The sequence below is a fragment of the Phoxinus phoxinus genome (assembly GCF_949152265.1).
Source record: "Phoxinus phoxinus genome assembly, chromosome: 23".
NCBI classification, from domain to species: domain Eukaryota; kingdom Metazoa; phylum Chordata; class Actinopteri; order Cypriniformes; family Leuciscidae; genus Phoxinus; species Phoxinus phoxinus.
Window position 1 is genome coordinate 15,811,313 of NC_136898.1, and position 19,358 is coordinate 15,830,670.

The 19,358-nt window shown below is 38.4% G+C and overlaps 1 protein-coding gene across 6 annotated transcripts in view; it reads right to left on the bottom strand.

Moving 5' to 3' along the window:
- Positions 1-19,358, bottom strand: part of nlgn2b (neuroligin 2b) — a 184,869-nt gene that overhangs the window by 46,135 nt on the left and 119,376 nt on the right. For all 6 annotated transcript variants that reach the window (XM_079599436.1, XM_079599437.1, XM_079599438.1 and 3 more), the window contains one exon: positions 4,852-5,569. In XM_079599436.1, coding sequence (XP_079455562.1) covers positions 4,852-5,338 — 487 coding nt within the window. In that variant the 5' untranslated portion in view covers positions 5,339-5,569. The remainder of the gene's footprint in view (positions 1-4,851; positions 5,570-19,358) is intronic.

A 19,358-nucleotide genomic window follows, 5' to 3' on the forward strand; every position in this document is an offset into this window, starting at 1 on the left:
GTGGCGGGATTGATGACGTGATTGGTGCGCAACGCGCCGGTCTCGTATCTCTCACAGAGGAGCGAAAGCATAAAAGGAGGAGCGACGACAGTGAAGATCGAGAGAGTACCAGGCCTGGACTATTTTATTTGATGTTTTGTTTAATTATGTGTGGCGGCATTCGACCGTGAGGGTCTGCTGTCTTTACTTTCATTTTGCAATTATTTATTAAAGTCTTTCAATGTTCGCTGGTTCCCGCCTCCTTCTTCCCATAACATCTAACTGTGTTACAATAAATATTATCAACCATAAGAATGTATTTTACATGTTTAAAAAAAAAAAAAATCCTTTTAACTGTATATATAACTGTGCACATAATTTTACTTCAACTTTTAAATGAGAAAAAAAAAACAGTGAGTTAAAGAGATCTCATTTGCAGTTTTTCCATCTTTCCTAAATTGTTTTCAAATTGAAACCTGATCAAATCTCTAACTGATATAACAGACTTCTTGTCATATCAGAAACATGACTATGAAATTGGTGTGAGATTCCGCCAATTTCCTCACTTTTATCAGGCTACAGTTTGAAGGCATTTTGTACATTCTGGGCACGTTTATTCAAAAACTCTGCATTAGAATGGTGATGAGGGGTGTGAGGAGCATGTCCAGTGCGTGTATGCATGTGTGTCACGGCCGGGTCATCAATCACCGGCATCATTGATTGAATATTGATCAGCGCAGGCCATAATTCAGCATCTCTATCACACGCAGCCACACCATCAGACCAACAGCAGCAGAAACCTCTCCTTTCAAATAAACAATAGAGCAAATCTTATATATTTCTGCCAATTAGAAGAGAATAAGAAGACAATAGGCATAGGAGTGTATGCATCTTAAGTACACACACTCTCCCTTACTGCCTTTCCATTTTTTCTCCATCTCTCTTTCCCCCTGCAGAAGAATCCTGATCCAATTTTCACCTGATCAAGAGCTGCTAGGATGGCAGAAATAGCAGCATTTTTTTTTAGGTTTGTTCTTGCATCAAAAGCAGTTGACTCCATAGTTCTTCTGCAGCGTCGACCAACTGGTTTATTTATTTATTTACCTTCGCCGATATCACTACTCCCCCCAAACGCAACGTTCTCCCAACCTGCAGTGCCACTAACCGAATCTACATTTATATAATGCTGCCAAGCTTCAATTGACTTTTGGACTGTTACCATCCTTTTGTTTAGCTGCTCACCTTATGGATTGTATTAAAGGGATTTTTTTATTTGGAGCGCTGCCTTGAATGAAGAGAAGTGAGCTTTACGCTTCAATCTGCTTGACGAAACACGTCTGGATGAAATCAAATTTCCCCCGACGTGACCGAGAAACGGCCCCACCTCTGCCTCTGAAGCACAGTCGTACATCACGTTTTTTCAAATGCCATATGCCTGAAGGAAATACCAGTGCTTGTACGGCAGAGAATGAGTCGAGTTACATTTTAGGTGAATTTAGGTTTATGCTTTGTTTCTGCGTAAATTAAATGCCACATTGTGAAAGCTCCTTAAACTTTGGCTTTGTCATGACACTCAAGTCTTGTTTTCTGCCAGCTGCGCACTAGAATCAACACACATAATGTGACTTCTGTGTAAAAAAAAAAACAGGAAAGGCCGAACACAATTCAGTATGCAAATAAACGTAAGAAAGAAGACCAATCACATGTCAGAATGCAAATATTGCCATAATGTCATTGCTTTTGGCAAGATTTTGAGTTGAGATTTGACCAATGTGGAGATGGAAGATTTTTCAACCTTTAATCAATAATAATAAGAAAAAAAACAGATCACACACTTAATTTTAATGATTATTTAGGATAAGTATTTAAATAGGCTACACTGCAAAACAAAATATTTTTATTAAGTCTATACATTAAGTGATCTGAGCTGAAATTGCAGAAATTTGAAGAGATGGATAAAAGTAGATTGGCAAACTAAACAATTGCACCATCGGGTGCTAAACAGCGCAAACAGAATGTGCTAATATAGAACGCTATGACAGCAGACAATTTGAGAATTCCTTCCTACATATTTAGGAATATCAATGTAATGCTGCCTTGCAAGAACTGTGATAAAAATGAAACAATATCGCCTGTTAAACTCTGCACGTAGCATAGAATTAGCATTTCGAATTAAGTATTAATGACATTAAATGACTAAGCTAACTGTGGCTGATTTGTTCAATTAGTTACATTTCTGATTCAAAAAGAGAATGATAGCCTTTATGTTGTAATACAGGAGAAGATTAGAGGTGAGAAGGTGCTTGTCAATGGAAACCTCTATGATTAGCTTCAATAACTTTGAGCTGGATCTAGAGGCCAGAATGAAGTGCAGAGAAAACTTGATTTAAAAAAAAAATAACACAAAAAATATAATTTTGAGGCTACGAAAAAAAGTTAAGCGCAAGTGAGATGAATAAAGTATGCTTCTGCTATCTATCTATCTATCTATCTAGGCCTATCTATCTATCTATCTATCTATCTATCTATCTATCTATCTATCTATCTATCTATCTATCTATCTATCTATCGGTAATATTGACAGCTAAGAATAAACAAATTTAAGCTTTATCAAAATTAAATTGAGTTGTTAAAAAAAATCATGCTGAGTGAATAAAGTAAATATTTTAATAAATTGTAGTAATTGAAACATATTTAGTAGAATGCTGAATAAAAGGCAACCATTTTTCTTTATAATATAATGCTTACTAATTTTTAACACTCAGCATATAAGGATGTAGGAAGGAGAACCCTTCCGATGATATGGAAAATATCATATTTGTGAGTTTTTCAGAAAGTTTGAAAATGCCTGAGAAAGAGAAAGAGAGAAAAAGCGAGAGATGAGATAATTACAGTTTCTTCTAATCCTCCGTCTGTAAACTACACTCACATTCCAAAAGTCCCACACTAAACACCCACCAAATGTTGAACTGAAATGCAGTGAGGGTGCCAAGACCAGATCCATGAAATCCCTCCCAAACCTGTGAATGATTCTCAGTGCGGTGACTGTAGGAATCCCCGTCAGTGAGTGTGTGCTGGACGATTTTCTGATAAGTCTCACTGGCAACGCAGCAGCGCTTAGCACATATAAACGCGTGTACACCTCCACAACACTGTCAGATGCATTAATCACCTACTGTGGAGGCATCGTTTCTCTGTGAACAAATGGGATTTGTGTGTTTCTTTTAATGTTGTAGACCCAACACTGCAAAGGTGGCATAGATGTCCCAAACAAAATTATTAACACACATTAAATGTCAGACAGTATGTCTGCACGCACACTGCAGATCCACTGCATTGCTGTCTGTGAGAATATAGCAGTGTGTGTACAACTATATACACATGAAACAAATGCTTGCATATTCCCTTGTGAGTAAATGCAATTCATCTTCATAATTATGAAAACACATCTTCTCTTGTTATGTGGCCCCAGATTTGCTTATTATCTCTTATTAGGGAAGAACTATTTCTGTACACAGAAGCTGTTTCTTTCAACTCATGAGTGCAAATAACACATGGACTTTTGGATGTTTTCTAAGTTTAATGTGTGCTAATTCTCTTAGATTCCGATTTAGAATCACTAATTATATATCTCATTCATTCCCATTTATGATTTTTACATGTGGACCTACAGCTGAAAAACTTCAAAGAGTTGGTAGGAAAGAATAAGCACAAATTATATACTTTAATGTCGCAATTTAGACAAAAATGAGATTAAATGGAGAGCAAATGTAGACTTATGCTTCTCATGAGAAAATAAAATATTGTAAACAAATCTCAAACTTATATAGATATTTCAAGATATCTCTGTTCCAGTGGAATCACAAAAATTAAGAAAGAACTAACATGTCATGGTGTGATTTAGATATACCAGACAACCATATTTAAAAAAAAATTTAAAAGCTAAAGCAAGATTCAAACTTGCAATCACTATCTGAGCCACATCAATTGAGCTGCTCGAAGACTGAAATCCTAGAATCGCTCCTGCAATGGATGCATCATCCAACTGCAATCTACAGCACTTAGTGAATGTATATCTACAAATTAAGGAAGACTGATTTACTGACTCACTGTAATGGACAGGCACATTAACACACTCAAAGAGTACAGAGTTGCTAAAACGCAAAAGTGCTATTAGCATTAGAAGACCTCCTGTGTATATGGTTTCATCGTTGAAGAGCTTTCATCTCTCGAACAAACACACATTGCCTGCCACACTCCCATGACTATGACAACCCATTTTGAGAGCTGGCACAGTGAGACATTACCCAGCAGTCTCTGCACAACCCATTTACAAACTGCAGCGAGGCCATTTATCAGAGACTTTAGCACATGCTCAGATTGTTGCCTGTGCAGTTTCAGTAACAATCACTGACTGGAGCATGTTAAATATCCGTCGCGCTCGCAGGAGTTCTTGCTCTTTTTAGCTCTGGCAACTACCGTTTTGTATGCACTAAATGCAACTAATCTAAGTTAAACCCTGCATGTGATCATGAGCAACAGATTAGCTTCTTTTACAGGAGAACAAAAAGAGAAGGATCCCAAGGTTATCCGGAAAACGGGTTATATGAAAAAAGTGTCTTATTTGGAGGTATAATCAGTTTGAAGCTTCTTTTTTACGTTCCACAAACTCTGTAACACACTGCTACAGTAAGTCCAGGAAAAGGACAAAATCGCACAAGATGAATACAGGTGATTAGTTTCCTTATCGCACCGAGAAAGGGTGAGCATGCGAATGTACGTTTTTGTGTGGGTGAAAATATGTTTATAGTGAGTGAGAATGAATATGAATGGAACATTCCACAGATAAACGTATGTTTCTATGAAACTTACCATCCTCTGTGGGTACGTAGACGTTGAGGTAAAGGCAGTCCTCGCTCTGGTTTTGTACATATGCTGCAGCTGCATCCAGGTTGTCGGTGAACCATACGGGAAGCATGATCTCTGGCAGCACTCCATGGATGTTCTGTGGGCACACTGGTGCAAACTGGGTAGCATTACGAATCTCCTGCCAGGAGCCTGGTGCCTCCGGGGGCTGGAAGCGCCTCTCGCCTACTGGTGGGGTGGCGTAGGGGACGCCCAAGTACTGCTCGACCGGGCCTAGAATCTCATTGTTCAGCTCCTTGCGTACGCCCCTAAGCTTCCCGTAGCCTGTGGTGACCATAGGGTGCTTGGCGGCGGTGAGGTCTGCCCGCTGGCAGGAGGACAGTGCCAGGCGCAGCGCCAAGCCCAGCAGCCACACCAGGCAAGTGTCAGATATGCGGCGCGGGCATGAGCGGGCCGTTTCCCGCCGCAATCGTGCCACGCCCACCAATGACATGCTTCGGCTGGGGTGAGTGGTGCCCCCGCGATGGGTAACTATAAATGAAACGGATAAGGGCGAAGAGTTTCAGGCTGCTCCAGTGATTAGGAAAGTTAGGAAATTTGCAGAAGCGAGGGTGTGTGTATCCTCAGTGGAGCAAAGAAGAAGACTGCTGACACTGAGCGGTAAAGAACTTCATCCTGATGTTAGTGCAACATGCGCTTCTATTGCGATTTGCTCATTAGTTCCCTACAGGGAGAGAGAGACAGAAGCAGAAAGACAGATATCATTAACTGCAGACAGTAAAACATGCATACCAACACTATCAAACACAATAAAAGGTAATTACAGTATTGCCTGAGGTTTAAAAATCATATCAACCATAAACATGTGAAACATGAATCTAATTAAATATCATTTGTTCCACTGCATATAATCTTTCTCTTAATGTTTGTTTAATATCTTGGTTGAAATATCTTCTTCTTTTTCTGGAGTATTCTCTAAGGCGCATAATTACAGATGCATATCTGGACCATGGGCCGTTCTCTCTCCAGCGCGCTGTCACATCGTTGAGAGGTGCGCAACAGCGACACATATTCACGGTCGGGTACCGGGGGGTGTGAAATACTGAGTGTGTTGCTTAATTGACTTCCACGGAGGAGATGACAGTACAAGTGTGTTCATTTTAAGTTCCCCCCGACGTGCTGATGCTCTAGATTCTTGGTTCCTGCCTCCCCTCCGTTCCACTTGACTTAGCCGTGCTAGTTTCAATCTCGCTAGAGTAGATGGGGGCATTTGGGCGTAATAACTGTCTGCCGCTGACAGTCTATGACACAATCACCTTCCCCCCTCTGCTAAACTAAAGACATACATCTACAGGCGGGAATTAACCACATGACATAATGATCTACGAGGAACGCAAGGAGAAGTGTTTACCGCCATTTTGGCATAAAAAGACGTTATGAACGGGGACTGGGTGTACTGAGACAGAGCAATTTAAAATCGACCTATAATGAGATACTTAATTCTGGAGTCATACGGGGTACCAGGAATCAGTGATTCAAGAACGATGATATCATACACGATTGGTCCTGGAAACTGCTTACAGAGTGAATAATCTACAGGACAGCGTATCTGTGCTTAAAAACATATGCATACTAGAAGCATCCACTAGAAAGCAGTTTTATTTTAGTATAATTTATATGCTACTATAGTTTTTTTTTTTAATATATTTTGTATTAGCAGTTTATATTTTCAGTTTTCAGTTTAATATTAGTTTATTTTTTTGTAGTTTTTTTAGGGGTGCTTTTGACATTTTTTTAACTTTTTTAATTAGCTTCGTTTTTGTATTTCAACTTAAACTTATTTCAGGTAGGTGCCAAAGCAACATTTCTAATTTTCATAACGTTTTTATCTTGTATTTGTATTTTCTTTTATTTCAGCTTTATTTAAATTATTTAATTTGTATTTAATAGTTTTAGGTAACAATAACAATACTGTTATGAAGAGTATGTAAAACTACAATCTATACACACACAACATGCAGTAAATCATGAGTAAGCCATGTGGAAGAAAAACACTTTTTTATTTTTATACAAGATTAATACACTGATTGTGCAGGGAAATATGTGGCATGAGTGTTTAAATATGGTAAAAATGTGCTGCTGCATTAAACAGTGGCATGCAGTGGTGTTCTGAAATGAGGCAAAGTCCTCAGTTGTTTTTTAATACATCAAATGTAAATTCATGTGCCAGTTAAACTTAATGTTGTCACATTTTCCTGGTTAAATAAACATTACTTTACCTTACATAAAAATTATTGATTATTTATAAAATTATTATAAATATAATTTTAGGATTGTTCTATTTATTAAAACCAAGTATAAATCTTAAGGCAGAAACCATTTAAACAATATATTTGATTTGCGAACTGATGTTTAGCTGTTCTTATTAATAGTCAACGTATTTTCAGATCATCAGACATGCTCGGTAAACACAGTCTGTCACAGACACGAAGATGTATCTTTAATTTCTCCAAGCTGATTGCTCATTAAAAAAGACCACAGTCATCATGTTTTCAGGCCATTTCAAGTTTGATTTTGAAGTGACATAAAACGGTCATATCTAAATGGCTGAGTTGTTTACTTACTTTTTAATTAGTCTTCCCATTAACGGCATAATTTTTGTTCATTCAGACTGATATGCACGTAAACAAGAGGCGGGACTTAATCGCACTAACCAATCATATCCAATCGAAACCAATAAGTTCCAATCATAGCGTGATGGAGGCATTGCCTCCTCTCACGTGACTTTCCCCCATTCATTCTCGATTACCCCCATCAAACCCACCACACGCTTTAGGGGGTCTGTTAAAAGTCAATGGGCTCAGGTCAGGGGAGGCAAAAGAGATGTGGCGTCCTGCTGTACCTGCTGAGTGTTACTTTTAAAAAAAAAAGAGTGACTTGTACACTTTTTAATGTCACATTTTGCACGTTTTATTTTTGTAATATGGATTATTTTCTCATTCTATTTTTTTTTTTTGAGGAGGCACTGCCCCCCTTGCCTCTTCGGAGGAAACTGTGTTATTTTATCAGGTAAAGTTTATAAATGGTTTACTCACAGCCCAATTTGTCACATTAGCCCAATGCCGCTAGTCATTTAGATGTCTTTACCGGCTTATTAAATGTCTGTTTACATTTTGACATCCAAATTAAAGGAAAACCTGGCAATTTCAAAGCAGTTTCTGAATTTTGCCAAAATCTGTGGAATAAAAACAAGATAACTGCAAGTGTTTTAAAAAAAGAGAATATCAGATAGGGGTTTAAAGACCAGATAAAAAGTTTGACTGCCAACAGACACAAGTCAAGTAAAAAAAAAAAAAAACTTTGTAAAGATGTAGGCTGACTTCTCAACAGCAGAATGCCAATCTGTGTGGGAGTTGTGAGTGTAGTTTGGACACCATGAAGGCTGAAGAACCACTTTAAAATGACAACCGTTGTCCCAGGATCTACATCGACAAATTCAAGAATGAAGTAAATGTCTCCTCGCAGGCCCTGAGCAAACTGCTCCATTCTGCTGATCAAAGCCTGGAGACTTTATAGAGAAGTAAATGTATGCTAAAGTAAATGTGTGCACAGCCGCAAAGAACACAGAGCCAAACTGAACAGCTGAGGAAAAATATGTACGTTTGCACAGGCAAAACAGAAACCATCTTAGTGGAACATCTGGGCATCATCCTAGCAAGAGATTCTACAAAGAAATCAAGAGTCAAGAGCAAAGACAGAATCATCCAGCGTATGCTGTTCTTCAAGCACTCGGCATCTCCATGGCAACCAAAGCACATCTAATCAACCCAGCGGCACCAAACCTGGACACAAAACACCTGGAGTAGAAAATCACCAACAGCAAGAGAACCTGACTACGAGGAAGATACTCTGGGTTTAACGCAACACCAGACACATGTGTCAAAATCCAGAGCTCACAACCAAATGCTTCTTGACTAAAAGACAAAAAACAATTTCAATTACAACATACAGTGACAGCATCTAATACCATAAGATTTAGGATCAGAGACACGTCACTATAGACCCTTTCACACAGCGCGTTGATCCCGGGAAATTGCCGTAAAATTGCTAGAGTGAGTTCTGTGTGAATGCAAACATGTCTGGGGATTGATGCCGTGATGGGGACCTAGTAACATTGACGGAATCAGTCCCGGAACAAAAGCCAGGACTAATGCCGTAAGGGGTGTGTCGTAGTGATGACGCACGTGCCATCGCAATTACGTAGCTATTGTGCGACTCTGTTGCTCTTAGAAGAAAGTTTGTGTTCGTCATCAACAAAGAAAGAACGAAAAAATGTCTGCAAACTGGAATGAAACAGAGACCAGGAGCTCCTTCCTATCCACACTGAAGCTGAGATTGTTCGCCAGCTTTGTGGAACGGTACGCGATGCGTTAGTGTACGACCGAATCCGGGAAAAAATGCCACTACATTTGTACCACAACAAGTTTTCGACGCGTACGTTACACGTCACATCCTGACGTCACGTGTCTTTACAGGATCTTTACGGGATGTGTGTGAACGCACTCACAGATTCAGGAAAATCACTGGCAGTGTGAATGAACCAAAATCAAACGATCCCGGGACAAACTATCCGTGTATTTTCCGGAATCTCTGTGTGAAAGGGGCTTATGATTTCAGCTCAACATACTTCAAGAAATTTGTGCATAAATGTAGACTATAGAGATCTGATCCCCAAAGTAACTGATGGCACTTAAAACCGCACTTAAAATAAATAAATGCATTTATGTAAGAAGTAGTATGTACTGTAAGTAGCCACTTAACGGATCCGTTCATCCAAGAAACTTACAATTAGGCCATTAAGATGCCGCCAAGTTGCAGTACAGTTGTTCCTACTTAAGTGCATCATCCAACTGTTTTAAAAGGCCATTCACTGTCTCCACTCCTATTGGTAGTCGTCACTCATTTGCATATAATTACATTCGGTTAATCTTTGTTGCAATATCAACAGCTGCTGTCACTAATATCACCACAAAGATCACAATGAAAATGAGAGACTTCCAATCAAATTCCCCAAGAGCAACATTGGCTTAATGTCAACCAAAAATGTAAATTATGTCGTCATTTAGGCTACTCACCTATGTAATTTCAAACCTGTATGACACAAAGATATTTAGAAAATTTATAGCAAAAGAAACCTAACTGTACATCAGAAGAGATGATATCTGTAAGCTACATTTTAAGGAACTTGCAATATTAAGAAGATCCTATTTTTGCTTGCGTGTAGATGGGTGTGTTGGAACACCAAAATATCCTAATCTTATCAATATTAATGAGACACAATTAAGGCCAAAGATTCACCCTCGCCTGGTGGGGCTGCAATTGAACTTCATAAATATGCAGTTTTTAGCTGACCCCCCACCTTCAAATACACAGCCACACAAATACGTGTATAACCTGCTGAGGCGCTGTTACATCACCAGCAGCGTGTGGTAATAAATCAAGAGTGTATGAAGACAGCAAGAAAAAGACAGCATGCTCTCTCAGCTCCCCAGGTAAAAGGTTTCCGAGCTCATCAAGATCAGGTCCTTGTTATGATATACGCTCAGTAAGCTAGTGAAAATGTCTCCCAGTCATGTGATCAAGATCTCTGACATGACAAAATGCACCCTTCAGATACTAAATGGTATGTCAAATTGTGCTAACGGGCAATGGACATGACATGTCAGAAAGTGACAGCAATGTGACATGTGATAGATATACTCAGTTTTAAACAGATATAAAAAAAAACACTTTTCTAATTATTTTATTATTAGCATCATCATCACACAGCTTTTAATATGTTTTACATTTTACTAACTATTAATTGAGACACTGTGGGACTTTGTAATGGATTTTTTTTTACACTTTAATTTAATAAAATAACATTTCAAAGCACCACAGTAGTATATATATTATATAAGTATATTATATTAAGAGACAAACTCTTCAAATGAGATGCACTGCTGGCAATTGAGCCATCGTTACAGTAGCAACTAAATGTCTTGATATTTCATTCATTGTCGCCTATCCTTGCAAACCACCAAAGACTAAAATGCTCTTGATCGATTGGTTAAGACACGCACATATTTCATTTCCTGTAAGGACACCAGGGAACTTCCTAATTCTATGGGGGCCGCATGCAATCGGTGATCCAAAACACACAGTCACACACACACACACAGTTTCTCTGAGGGAGAGCCTTATTGATACAACTAGATATGGTCAGTTCATAAATCACTCACAGACTGTTTCTTGTGTGTTTGTGTATGTGAAATGGCCTGAGTGTAAGAAGCCCATGCAAAGCCCTTGTTGATTAGCTGTGTGTGGGCTAGGTTAGGCCCTCAGGGGCAGCAGTAAGTCTGTGAGTAAATAAAAAAACGTACACCCCTCTTTCTGCTTCTTGTTGACGGATGCCTCAGTAGTTTGAAGCAGTTTTTTTTCCCGAAGCAAATGCAGTCCTACTGGACCTGCCAATAAAGCACTCACTGCTAGAATGACATGCAAAAGGATCCTAATTGAGAGGACTGTGTGTTTGTGCGCTGAAATAACACCCCACTCATTCTCCGTCCACTACAGTAAGTGACTATGATGCACACTTCCCGTTCAGCTCGGGTCCTTATGCTTGATACATTCAGCAGCGGGCTTGGGCTCAGATCCATTTTTGTTCAGCAGATTCAAGAGATTAATGCAACTCTTGAGGTGAGTTCGATAAAAAAAAAAACTGCGAGGGCACGTAGAGATGATTTGAATTGCAAGCAGAATTTTTAGCATTTGCTCAGTCCATATGAAAGTGACCCTGAACTGGTTCAAAGGGCGAAGTCTCTAATCCAAGGCAATGAGATATAGAGATTCATTCATCTCTCTCCAAAATCATTTTTCTTTCATGGCATCATAATGCTCTTTTAGTGCTGTTTGCCAAGTATTGTGGTTCAGCATAAAACTCGTCCTTGCTAAGACTAACATTACTATTAGGGTAAGATGTAGGACGATACCTCCTTAAGAACAGTGTTTGTTTCAAACGCGTGTACACGATAATGATGCATTATGCAACGTATTATTAAGGGAAATAAATCACAACATTTGATAATTTACAAAATTGAAAATCAGGATAATGGGGTAAAGTGACCTACTTTCTGAAGCAAAAAGCATCCTGAAGTAAACTTATCCCGACTGATTTTTGCAGAATACAAGAAAACACAGCTGATATAACTTTTAATGATTCATATTTTTGAAAAGATGTCATTCATGTAAAATACAGAATCAAATATTCTTCGTAAATGTAATAGAACACATTTTTACAATTTAGTTGAAAATAGCGTAACGATCGGATCAGTCAAAGAGATTCAACCGAATTGCTGTACACTATAATTTTTTTTATGAATTATACAGATCTCGGCTTTTTTTTCAACTGAAGGTTATTCAATAATCGCAAACTATGAAACAAGATTAAATTGGCCTGTAGGTTATGATGAATAATGAGTTTTGAAATAGTAATTTAAATAAAGTAGATTATTAAATAATTCCATGAATTATTACAATAATATTTCAATTAAATAATAAAGTAAACACAATGAATTCAATAATAAAATCAACAGCAACAACATGCCACTGGGGGTCTTGTCCGAATTCTGAAAGTCTAACTTTAACTTTTTGATAAAAAATAAAGATAAAGAAAAGTTAATCATTGTGTCCACAAACAGACATAACTTTCAAATTAAACATAAAATACATTCACAGATCCCTCTACTGACAATAAATTAAATCACTTTACCTCTGGCAGGCACTACTCTTGGTTTCTTCATAAAATGTCAAAATCTATTTATATGATGTTCTTGCTTATAACATAATAAACATTCCCATTTAAATAGCCATTTCTCTTTTCAATCCGTTATCTAAACATTATCCATTTACCAGCTGTAAAATCCAAACTAGGTCCGACCTCTGTCATCTACAAACAGCATCGGATAACAACTGCTGTCTCAGTCTTCACAATTTAGCACCGCTTCACTACGTGATCCTGTAACGGCTCCAACCTTCTCCATCAGTCTAAAGTGGTTACTATCACCTCCAGGTGTGACCGCCTGCCCCGAGCCATCAGCCGCTGCTGTACATCATCTACAATCTCCTGCCGAGGATCTGGCACCGCCTAAACCAAACAATACCCTGGAGGGAACAGCACGATTCTGACAACTGCAGGGGGACAGTCAAGTGCCAATTAGTGACATGGGGTATATGGAAAAAAAATTTTCAGCTACATGTAAAATTCTTAATAGTGAAAGACTCCATTAGCTATTATGGCACAAATCGATCAGTCAGCAAACCACATCAAATACATTCATCATAAACTAAACAAGCTGATGGACATTACCAAAGGTTGCTCGGTTCGGGGGTGCTGATGATAACAGAAGAAGTTCAATGTGTTCAAGGAGTTCAATATCAATGTTATGTCTGGTGCATTTCCATGAACTGGTTGAAAGAAATGATTCTTTTCATTTTATTTCTTTCAGTTTTGGCTTTTCCAGAACTGCCCATTCTGCATATTACATGTATACACACATGTATATATTATATTAACGTGTAATCTGCATAAAGCTTTTTGCCTTCACTAGTTCCTTTTAAATCCTCCTGCAGAAACATTAAAGGGATAGTTCACCCCCAAAAATGTACTCACCCTCATGTCATTCTAAACCCGTAAGACTTTCGTTCATCTTTGGAACACAAATGAAGATCTTTTTTAAGAAATCTGAGAGCTTTCTTTCCCTCCATTGACAGACTACGCAACTACCACTTCAAAAAGCTCATAAAGAGATCGTAAACTAATCCATATGAATTTATTGGTTTAGATAATTTTTCTAAAGAGACACAATCATTTTATACGATGAACAGATTGAATTTAGGCTTTTATTCTAGGGCTGGGCGATAAATCGATTTTATCGATTAACTCGAGTGTGTAGTGTACATCGATGTGTTTGAATGAAAATCAGTTTTCTCTATAATATCCGCCGACGCTCCCCTCTGGGCTTCCGTAGTTCCGAACGCGCTCAGCGCGTTTGCCATAGAGCTACACAAACAACATGGCAAATGAACAAGACAAGACCGCGGCTGCACAAGCACACCCGCCAAAAACATTTACAAACTGAATCTGCAGAGCTGGCAACTCTCACGCATTCACCGTGGGACTCACGCAGTTGTCACTTTCCACACGCTCTCACGCTACACATCCATTTCTCACGCAGAGAAAATCGCGAAGCAAAGAGGACGGTGACACCGACAGAGAAGGTTTACGGTACTATTGATATAAAACAAATTCTCAGCTCTCAGATTCTGTCAATTTAATTACAAAATTCAAACAATAAACACCGTTTTGGTGCTTGTAAATGTGACGTGACAGATCGCAGAGAGATCTAACTTAGGTTCAAGCGGCACGTGAACCGGTCATCTGTTACTACTAACTTAGTTATTATAAATAAACACGAATGATCAATAGGTAATTTGAAAGATACAGTATGTAATGTAATAAAATCGATAGATCAAGTGTTTTTCAACCGCGGACAGAGGTCCATAAACAGCTGGAGAACAGTCGGGTAACGTTTACCTCAGGAAAGCCGTTTAATAACCATAGCACGTTAGTTGGACTTAAAGATGCATTAAGCAACTTGTCATGTTAAAAAATATCCGTTTTTCTAACCCATACATGCTTAAACAATTGCCTGATGGGCTGAATGAGCTCTTCTCTGATCACTGAGATTGTCTCTATAATCCAATTGTCTGTAGAGAGGAGTATTTTGTTAAATATGATAACTATATTACATTTTTATTATATTTTTACCTATATCATTAAAATATTATAACGTTGCCATTGTAAAAAACGCATTAAAATAAAATTGAGATGTTATTTTTAACCTTTAATAATAATAGCTGACAGGGCTCTGTATGTTTACAGTAGGTGACTTTTTTTTTGGGAGAGAAAAATTAACAACACATTAACGCATCTACTGTACCTAATATTTATCTGAAGGAATCGATATTGAATCAAGATCAGAATCAAATCACAAGAATTTAAATTGTGAGCATTGATAAAAACAGTAGCATACAGTCAGTGTACCATGTAAACATTGTGTTGTCACTATACTTAATAAAATACAGTTTAGTCACCAACTGATGCAAGTTTTTTTTTTTTTTTTACATTTACACCCATTTTATGTTATGTTAGGTTATGTTATGTTACATTGTCACTGTTTACAAAGGCAGGGCCTGCCATCTTGGCTAGCTAAAACTTGTTTTAAACAATTTATTTGTCATCTGCAGATTGATTTTAAATAGGGGGAAAAAAAATCGATTTAAATCGTAAATCGGATTTTTTATGAAAAAATCGGGGATTTTTTTTTTAGGCCATATCGCCCAGCCCTATTTTATTCACATAAAAACATTTATCAACTCACACATCAGTTATGGTAAACGGAACCTCAAGCATGTTCGCTTGACGTGCAAGAACCAATGAGGTTCATTATAGTGTTACACAACACATTAGAGCTTCTGCAAGAACCAATGAGGTTCATTCTCGTGTTACGCAGCACGTTTGAGCTTCTGCAAGAACCAATGAGGTTCATTCTCGTGTTACGCAGCACGTTTGAGCTTCTGCAAGAACCAATGAGGTTCATTCTTGTGTTACGCAGCACGTTTGAGCTTCTGCAAGAACCAATGAGGTTCATTCTTGTGTTACGCAGCACGTTTGAGCTTCAGCAAGAACCAACGAGGCTCATTCTTGTGTTACGCAGCACGTTTGAGCTTCAGCAAGAACCAATGAGGTTCATTAGTGTTACGCAGCACGTTTGAGCTTCAGCAAGAACCAATAAGGTTCATTCTCATGTTACGCAGCATATTTGAGTTTCCACAAAACATTTGTTCTCGCGCAAATGTCCAAGCATGTACGGTTAAGCTTCTGTTTATATTCACTGATCAATGTTTATATGGGAGTAAAAGCCTAAATTCAATCTGTTCATCATATAAAGTGATCATGTCTCTTCAGAAAATTTGGATTAACCCAATAAATTCATATGTATTAGGTTTTCAATCTCTTTATGAACTTTTTGAAGCGTCAAAGTGGTAGTTGCATAGCGGTCAACGGAAGGACAGAGATTTACTTAAAATATCTTCATTTGTGTACCAAAGATGAACGAAAGTCTTATGGGTTTGTAACATGAGGGTGAGTAAACGATGAAAGAATTTTCATAGTAAAAGTTTTTAAAAAAAAGAATAAGAAAAAAAGAAAAGAAAAAATTGCACGTCAAATTACACAGATTTTATCAAATATTGAATTATGTTGAGTTCTATCTACGTCTGTCACAATATCAGATTTTTAATACAGTTACTGTGGCCAAAAGAAGTCACCATAACAAGATCATGGGTGGGTTCTAAAAATCTTAAATGGGTTCTATTAAATCAATAATAAAAAAAAAAAACTACATTTTTGTGATCTCCTCCTACATGAATTTGTGTATATTAATAATATGATATCAATATTTCCTTTTTTGCCTTTCATAATTATCGTAACTACCGTTAGGGCCCATAACATGTCACCCACCTCGGGCACTAAGCTAAACGTCACAGTCATTCAAAATGAAAAGTGAGAGGTCTTGAGTCAGAGCACTAAAGGGCTGAGATGAAGTCTCTAATAAAGACATGAAGCTCTCATGGCCTATACATTAGTAGCCAATAACGCAGCCTGGTTCCTGTCTGGCGAGGTGGGGGTCTAAATGCCCTTAAGCGCAGCAATGACCACACATGTGATCTCAATCACATATGGATTGTTCCGGAGCACTTTTTAATAATGAGCCATTCCTCTCGCATGAATGTGATATCTGGCATTAATTCATCTGTGCTGGGAATCTCTGCGTGAACGGCGCTGAGCTGGGCCAGGTCCATCTGTGCACACGGTGCCCACAGCCTTGTCTAACTTTGTGTCAGCAACGAGTGCCCACAGCACCTTCTGTCCTGCTGTCACAGCAGAGAGAAGGGTTGTTTGATGGAGTAACGGCCCTTCGGACAGACGCGGGGGTGCGTTCAGCCGGACGAATGGTCAGAGCCAAGTGTGAAAATGCACATCGGAGCGGTGGCATTTGAACAAATGGGCCACCACGAGACCCTGCCGTCCCGCCACTGGCGTTGTAGACATGACTTCTGGCCAGGCTGTCAGAATCGGCCAGTCCACCAGGGTATGTCGGCGGTTAACTAAGCTCAGAACACCCTACAAGAAGACACATGGGATTATTTGTGCAATGTTAGCTGTCATGTCAACACGGGAAAAAATAACTCCGTGTTCAGAAAAAGCACACAAACATATGTCCAAACATATTGTGCAGGAAAGTAAACTTCCAGCACAATTCTCAAGTAAAACGAACACGCATAAAAATGACACTGCTAACAGCAGTGTTGGGGAGTAGCTAAATTACAGAATGTCACTTCTCAAACATTCAATGACCCAACAAACGACAACTGAACATATTCATTCTGCAAAAACAAGCACTGACGATCCAATGCCAACGTCAGTGCAGTGTGAATTAGCCTTAAAAGTATCACTACTACTAACTTAGCTGTCATCAAAACAGAGTAGTAATGTACACTAACAAAGTAAATAAGGTCCATTTTGATTTTGTGCGTACTTGTTACTACTTCTGCCGCGACTGCATGCATGCTACCTTTTGTCTAACGTTTTTAACATTACATCGTATTGCGCATGTGGCTTTACTGCAGAGTGAGCTAAACAAACGTGCTCTCATAAATGTGCTTTCCCATTTTGGACAATACGTAGAACAGATTATAAATACTCCATAAAACTGATTAAAAAGTCATTGATTTGAGTGAATTGATTATAGCAGAATACTTAGCTAAATGCTGCAGTTCATCATGTTTTCAACTCAATTATAATTTGTATTTATTCAAAAAACCCATCTTAGTTTGTGAGCCAAAATGTGGCTCTGATTAAGTTAGAAATAATCATCACAAGTTATACGTTTAAAAAGATATTGGCCCCTTAAGTAGCTTCAGTGTGTTAGCTAGCCTACTGTTTCTTAGCAGCTTGTAGTGTAGTGTATCTCCTTTTAGCTCCTTTATATTATGAGCAGCGTGTAGCTTAGCAAGCTAGATTCAAAGTAGCTTCCCTGATGCTGGCTTACAGTAATATCTAGTATGGGGTAATTCAACTTTTTTTTAATGATATTCTTTATTAATCTATTGCTAGTTAATCCACTCCAAACTGTAATGCCCTGACTGAGGGAAGTCTGGAATGATTTGCGGCTAAATCTATTCTTAGCTGATCTGTTCTTGACAGCGCCATTGGAGCTGGAGGTTAAGCTGTCCGTGAGAACAATCATTTTAGAAAGGGAGTTCATGTTTCTGTGTTAATTTCAGGGTGACCCCATAATTACTCTGAGACATTGCACTGTCATCATTTGTGAGTTCAGAGCCTTATCCCGCAATTCCCTCTGTTCAGCCTGCTAAAATAGTTTTGAAAAAGTATGTGTGCGAGTATTTTTGTATGTGCGAGACAGAGCTATTCATACGGGTCTGGCGGAGTCCGGCTTAACTGTGATAACACTAAACTGTTTCCATACACCCTAAATAACAAGAGAGCAAGTTTCTGGCCAGAAAGAAGATAAACGAAGATGGATAAGGCTGTGTTTGAAACTGCACACTACCGTACTGCTCATACTATCTATGCAGTATTGTATGTGCAGTATGAATTCATGAATGACTTACTACATTTACAAAAACTGAAGTATTCAGAGCATACTAAGCGGAACAATGTATCCCACCACAATGCAACTATATAACGGCACCAATGTAACATGATTCGAACCGCCGTTTCCGGCATGGGGGGCGCACTAACAAGGACGCTAAAGATCCTCTAGTGTCAGTAGTAGTGCTCTACTCTTGAGGTCCGTAAAGTGTGGTTTACTCGCACAGCTCTTACTAGCTGCCCTCTGTTACACTAGCATAATACTGCATACAGAGTGTAAACATTAAAACATTTTCATGAAAAAGGCAGTTTGACTGTAGTTTCTTATGTGTGTGTGCATACATGTGAGCAGGATATATATATATATATATATATATATATATATATATATATATATATATATATATAACATAAATATAAATGCTCTTGCTCTCAATACAATATTTAGAACAGTGTGCTAGTATTCCTTTCTACACAAAGCCTGTTTGAACACTTTGGGTTTATTTCCCAAAATGCACCCCCCAGGTCACAGCATGATAAAAAACAATCAACTAAACAAACTCATGAATAATCAAATAAAAGTCATTAAAGAAGGCTTTAACGAAGCAGGAGGAGAAGCTATTGATGAATGAATGAAGGAGACTCAGGACACGACCCAGCGGGAAGACAGATAGGTGTGAAAAACAAAAAAAGAGAAGAAAAAACCCACAACAACACACATCTCAACCTTTTGGTC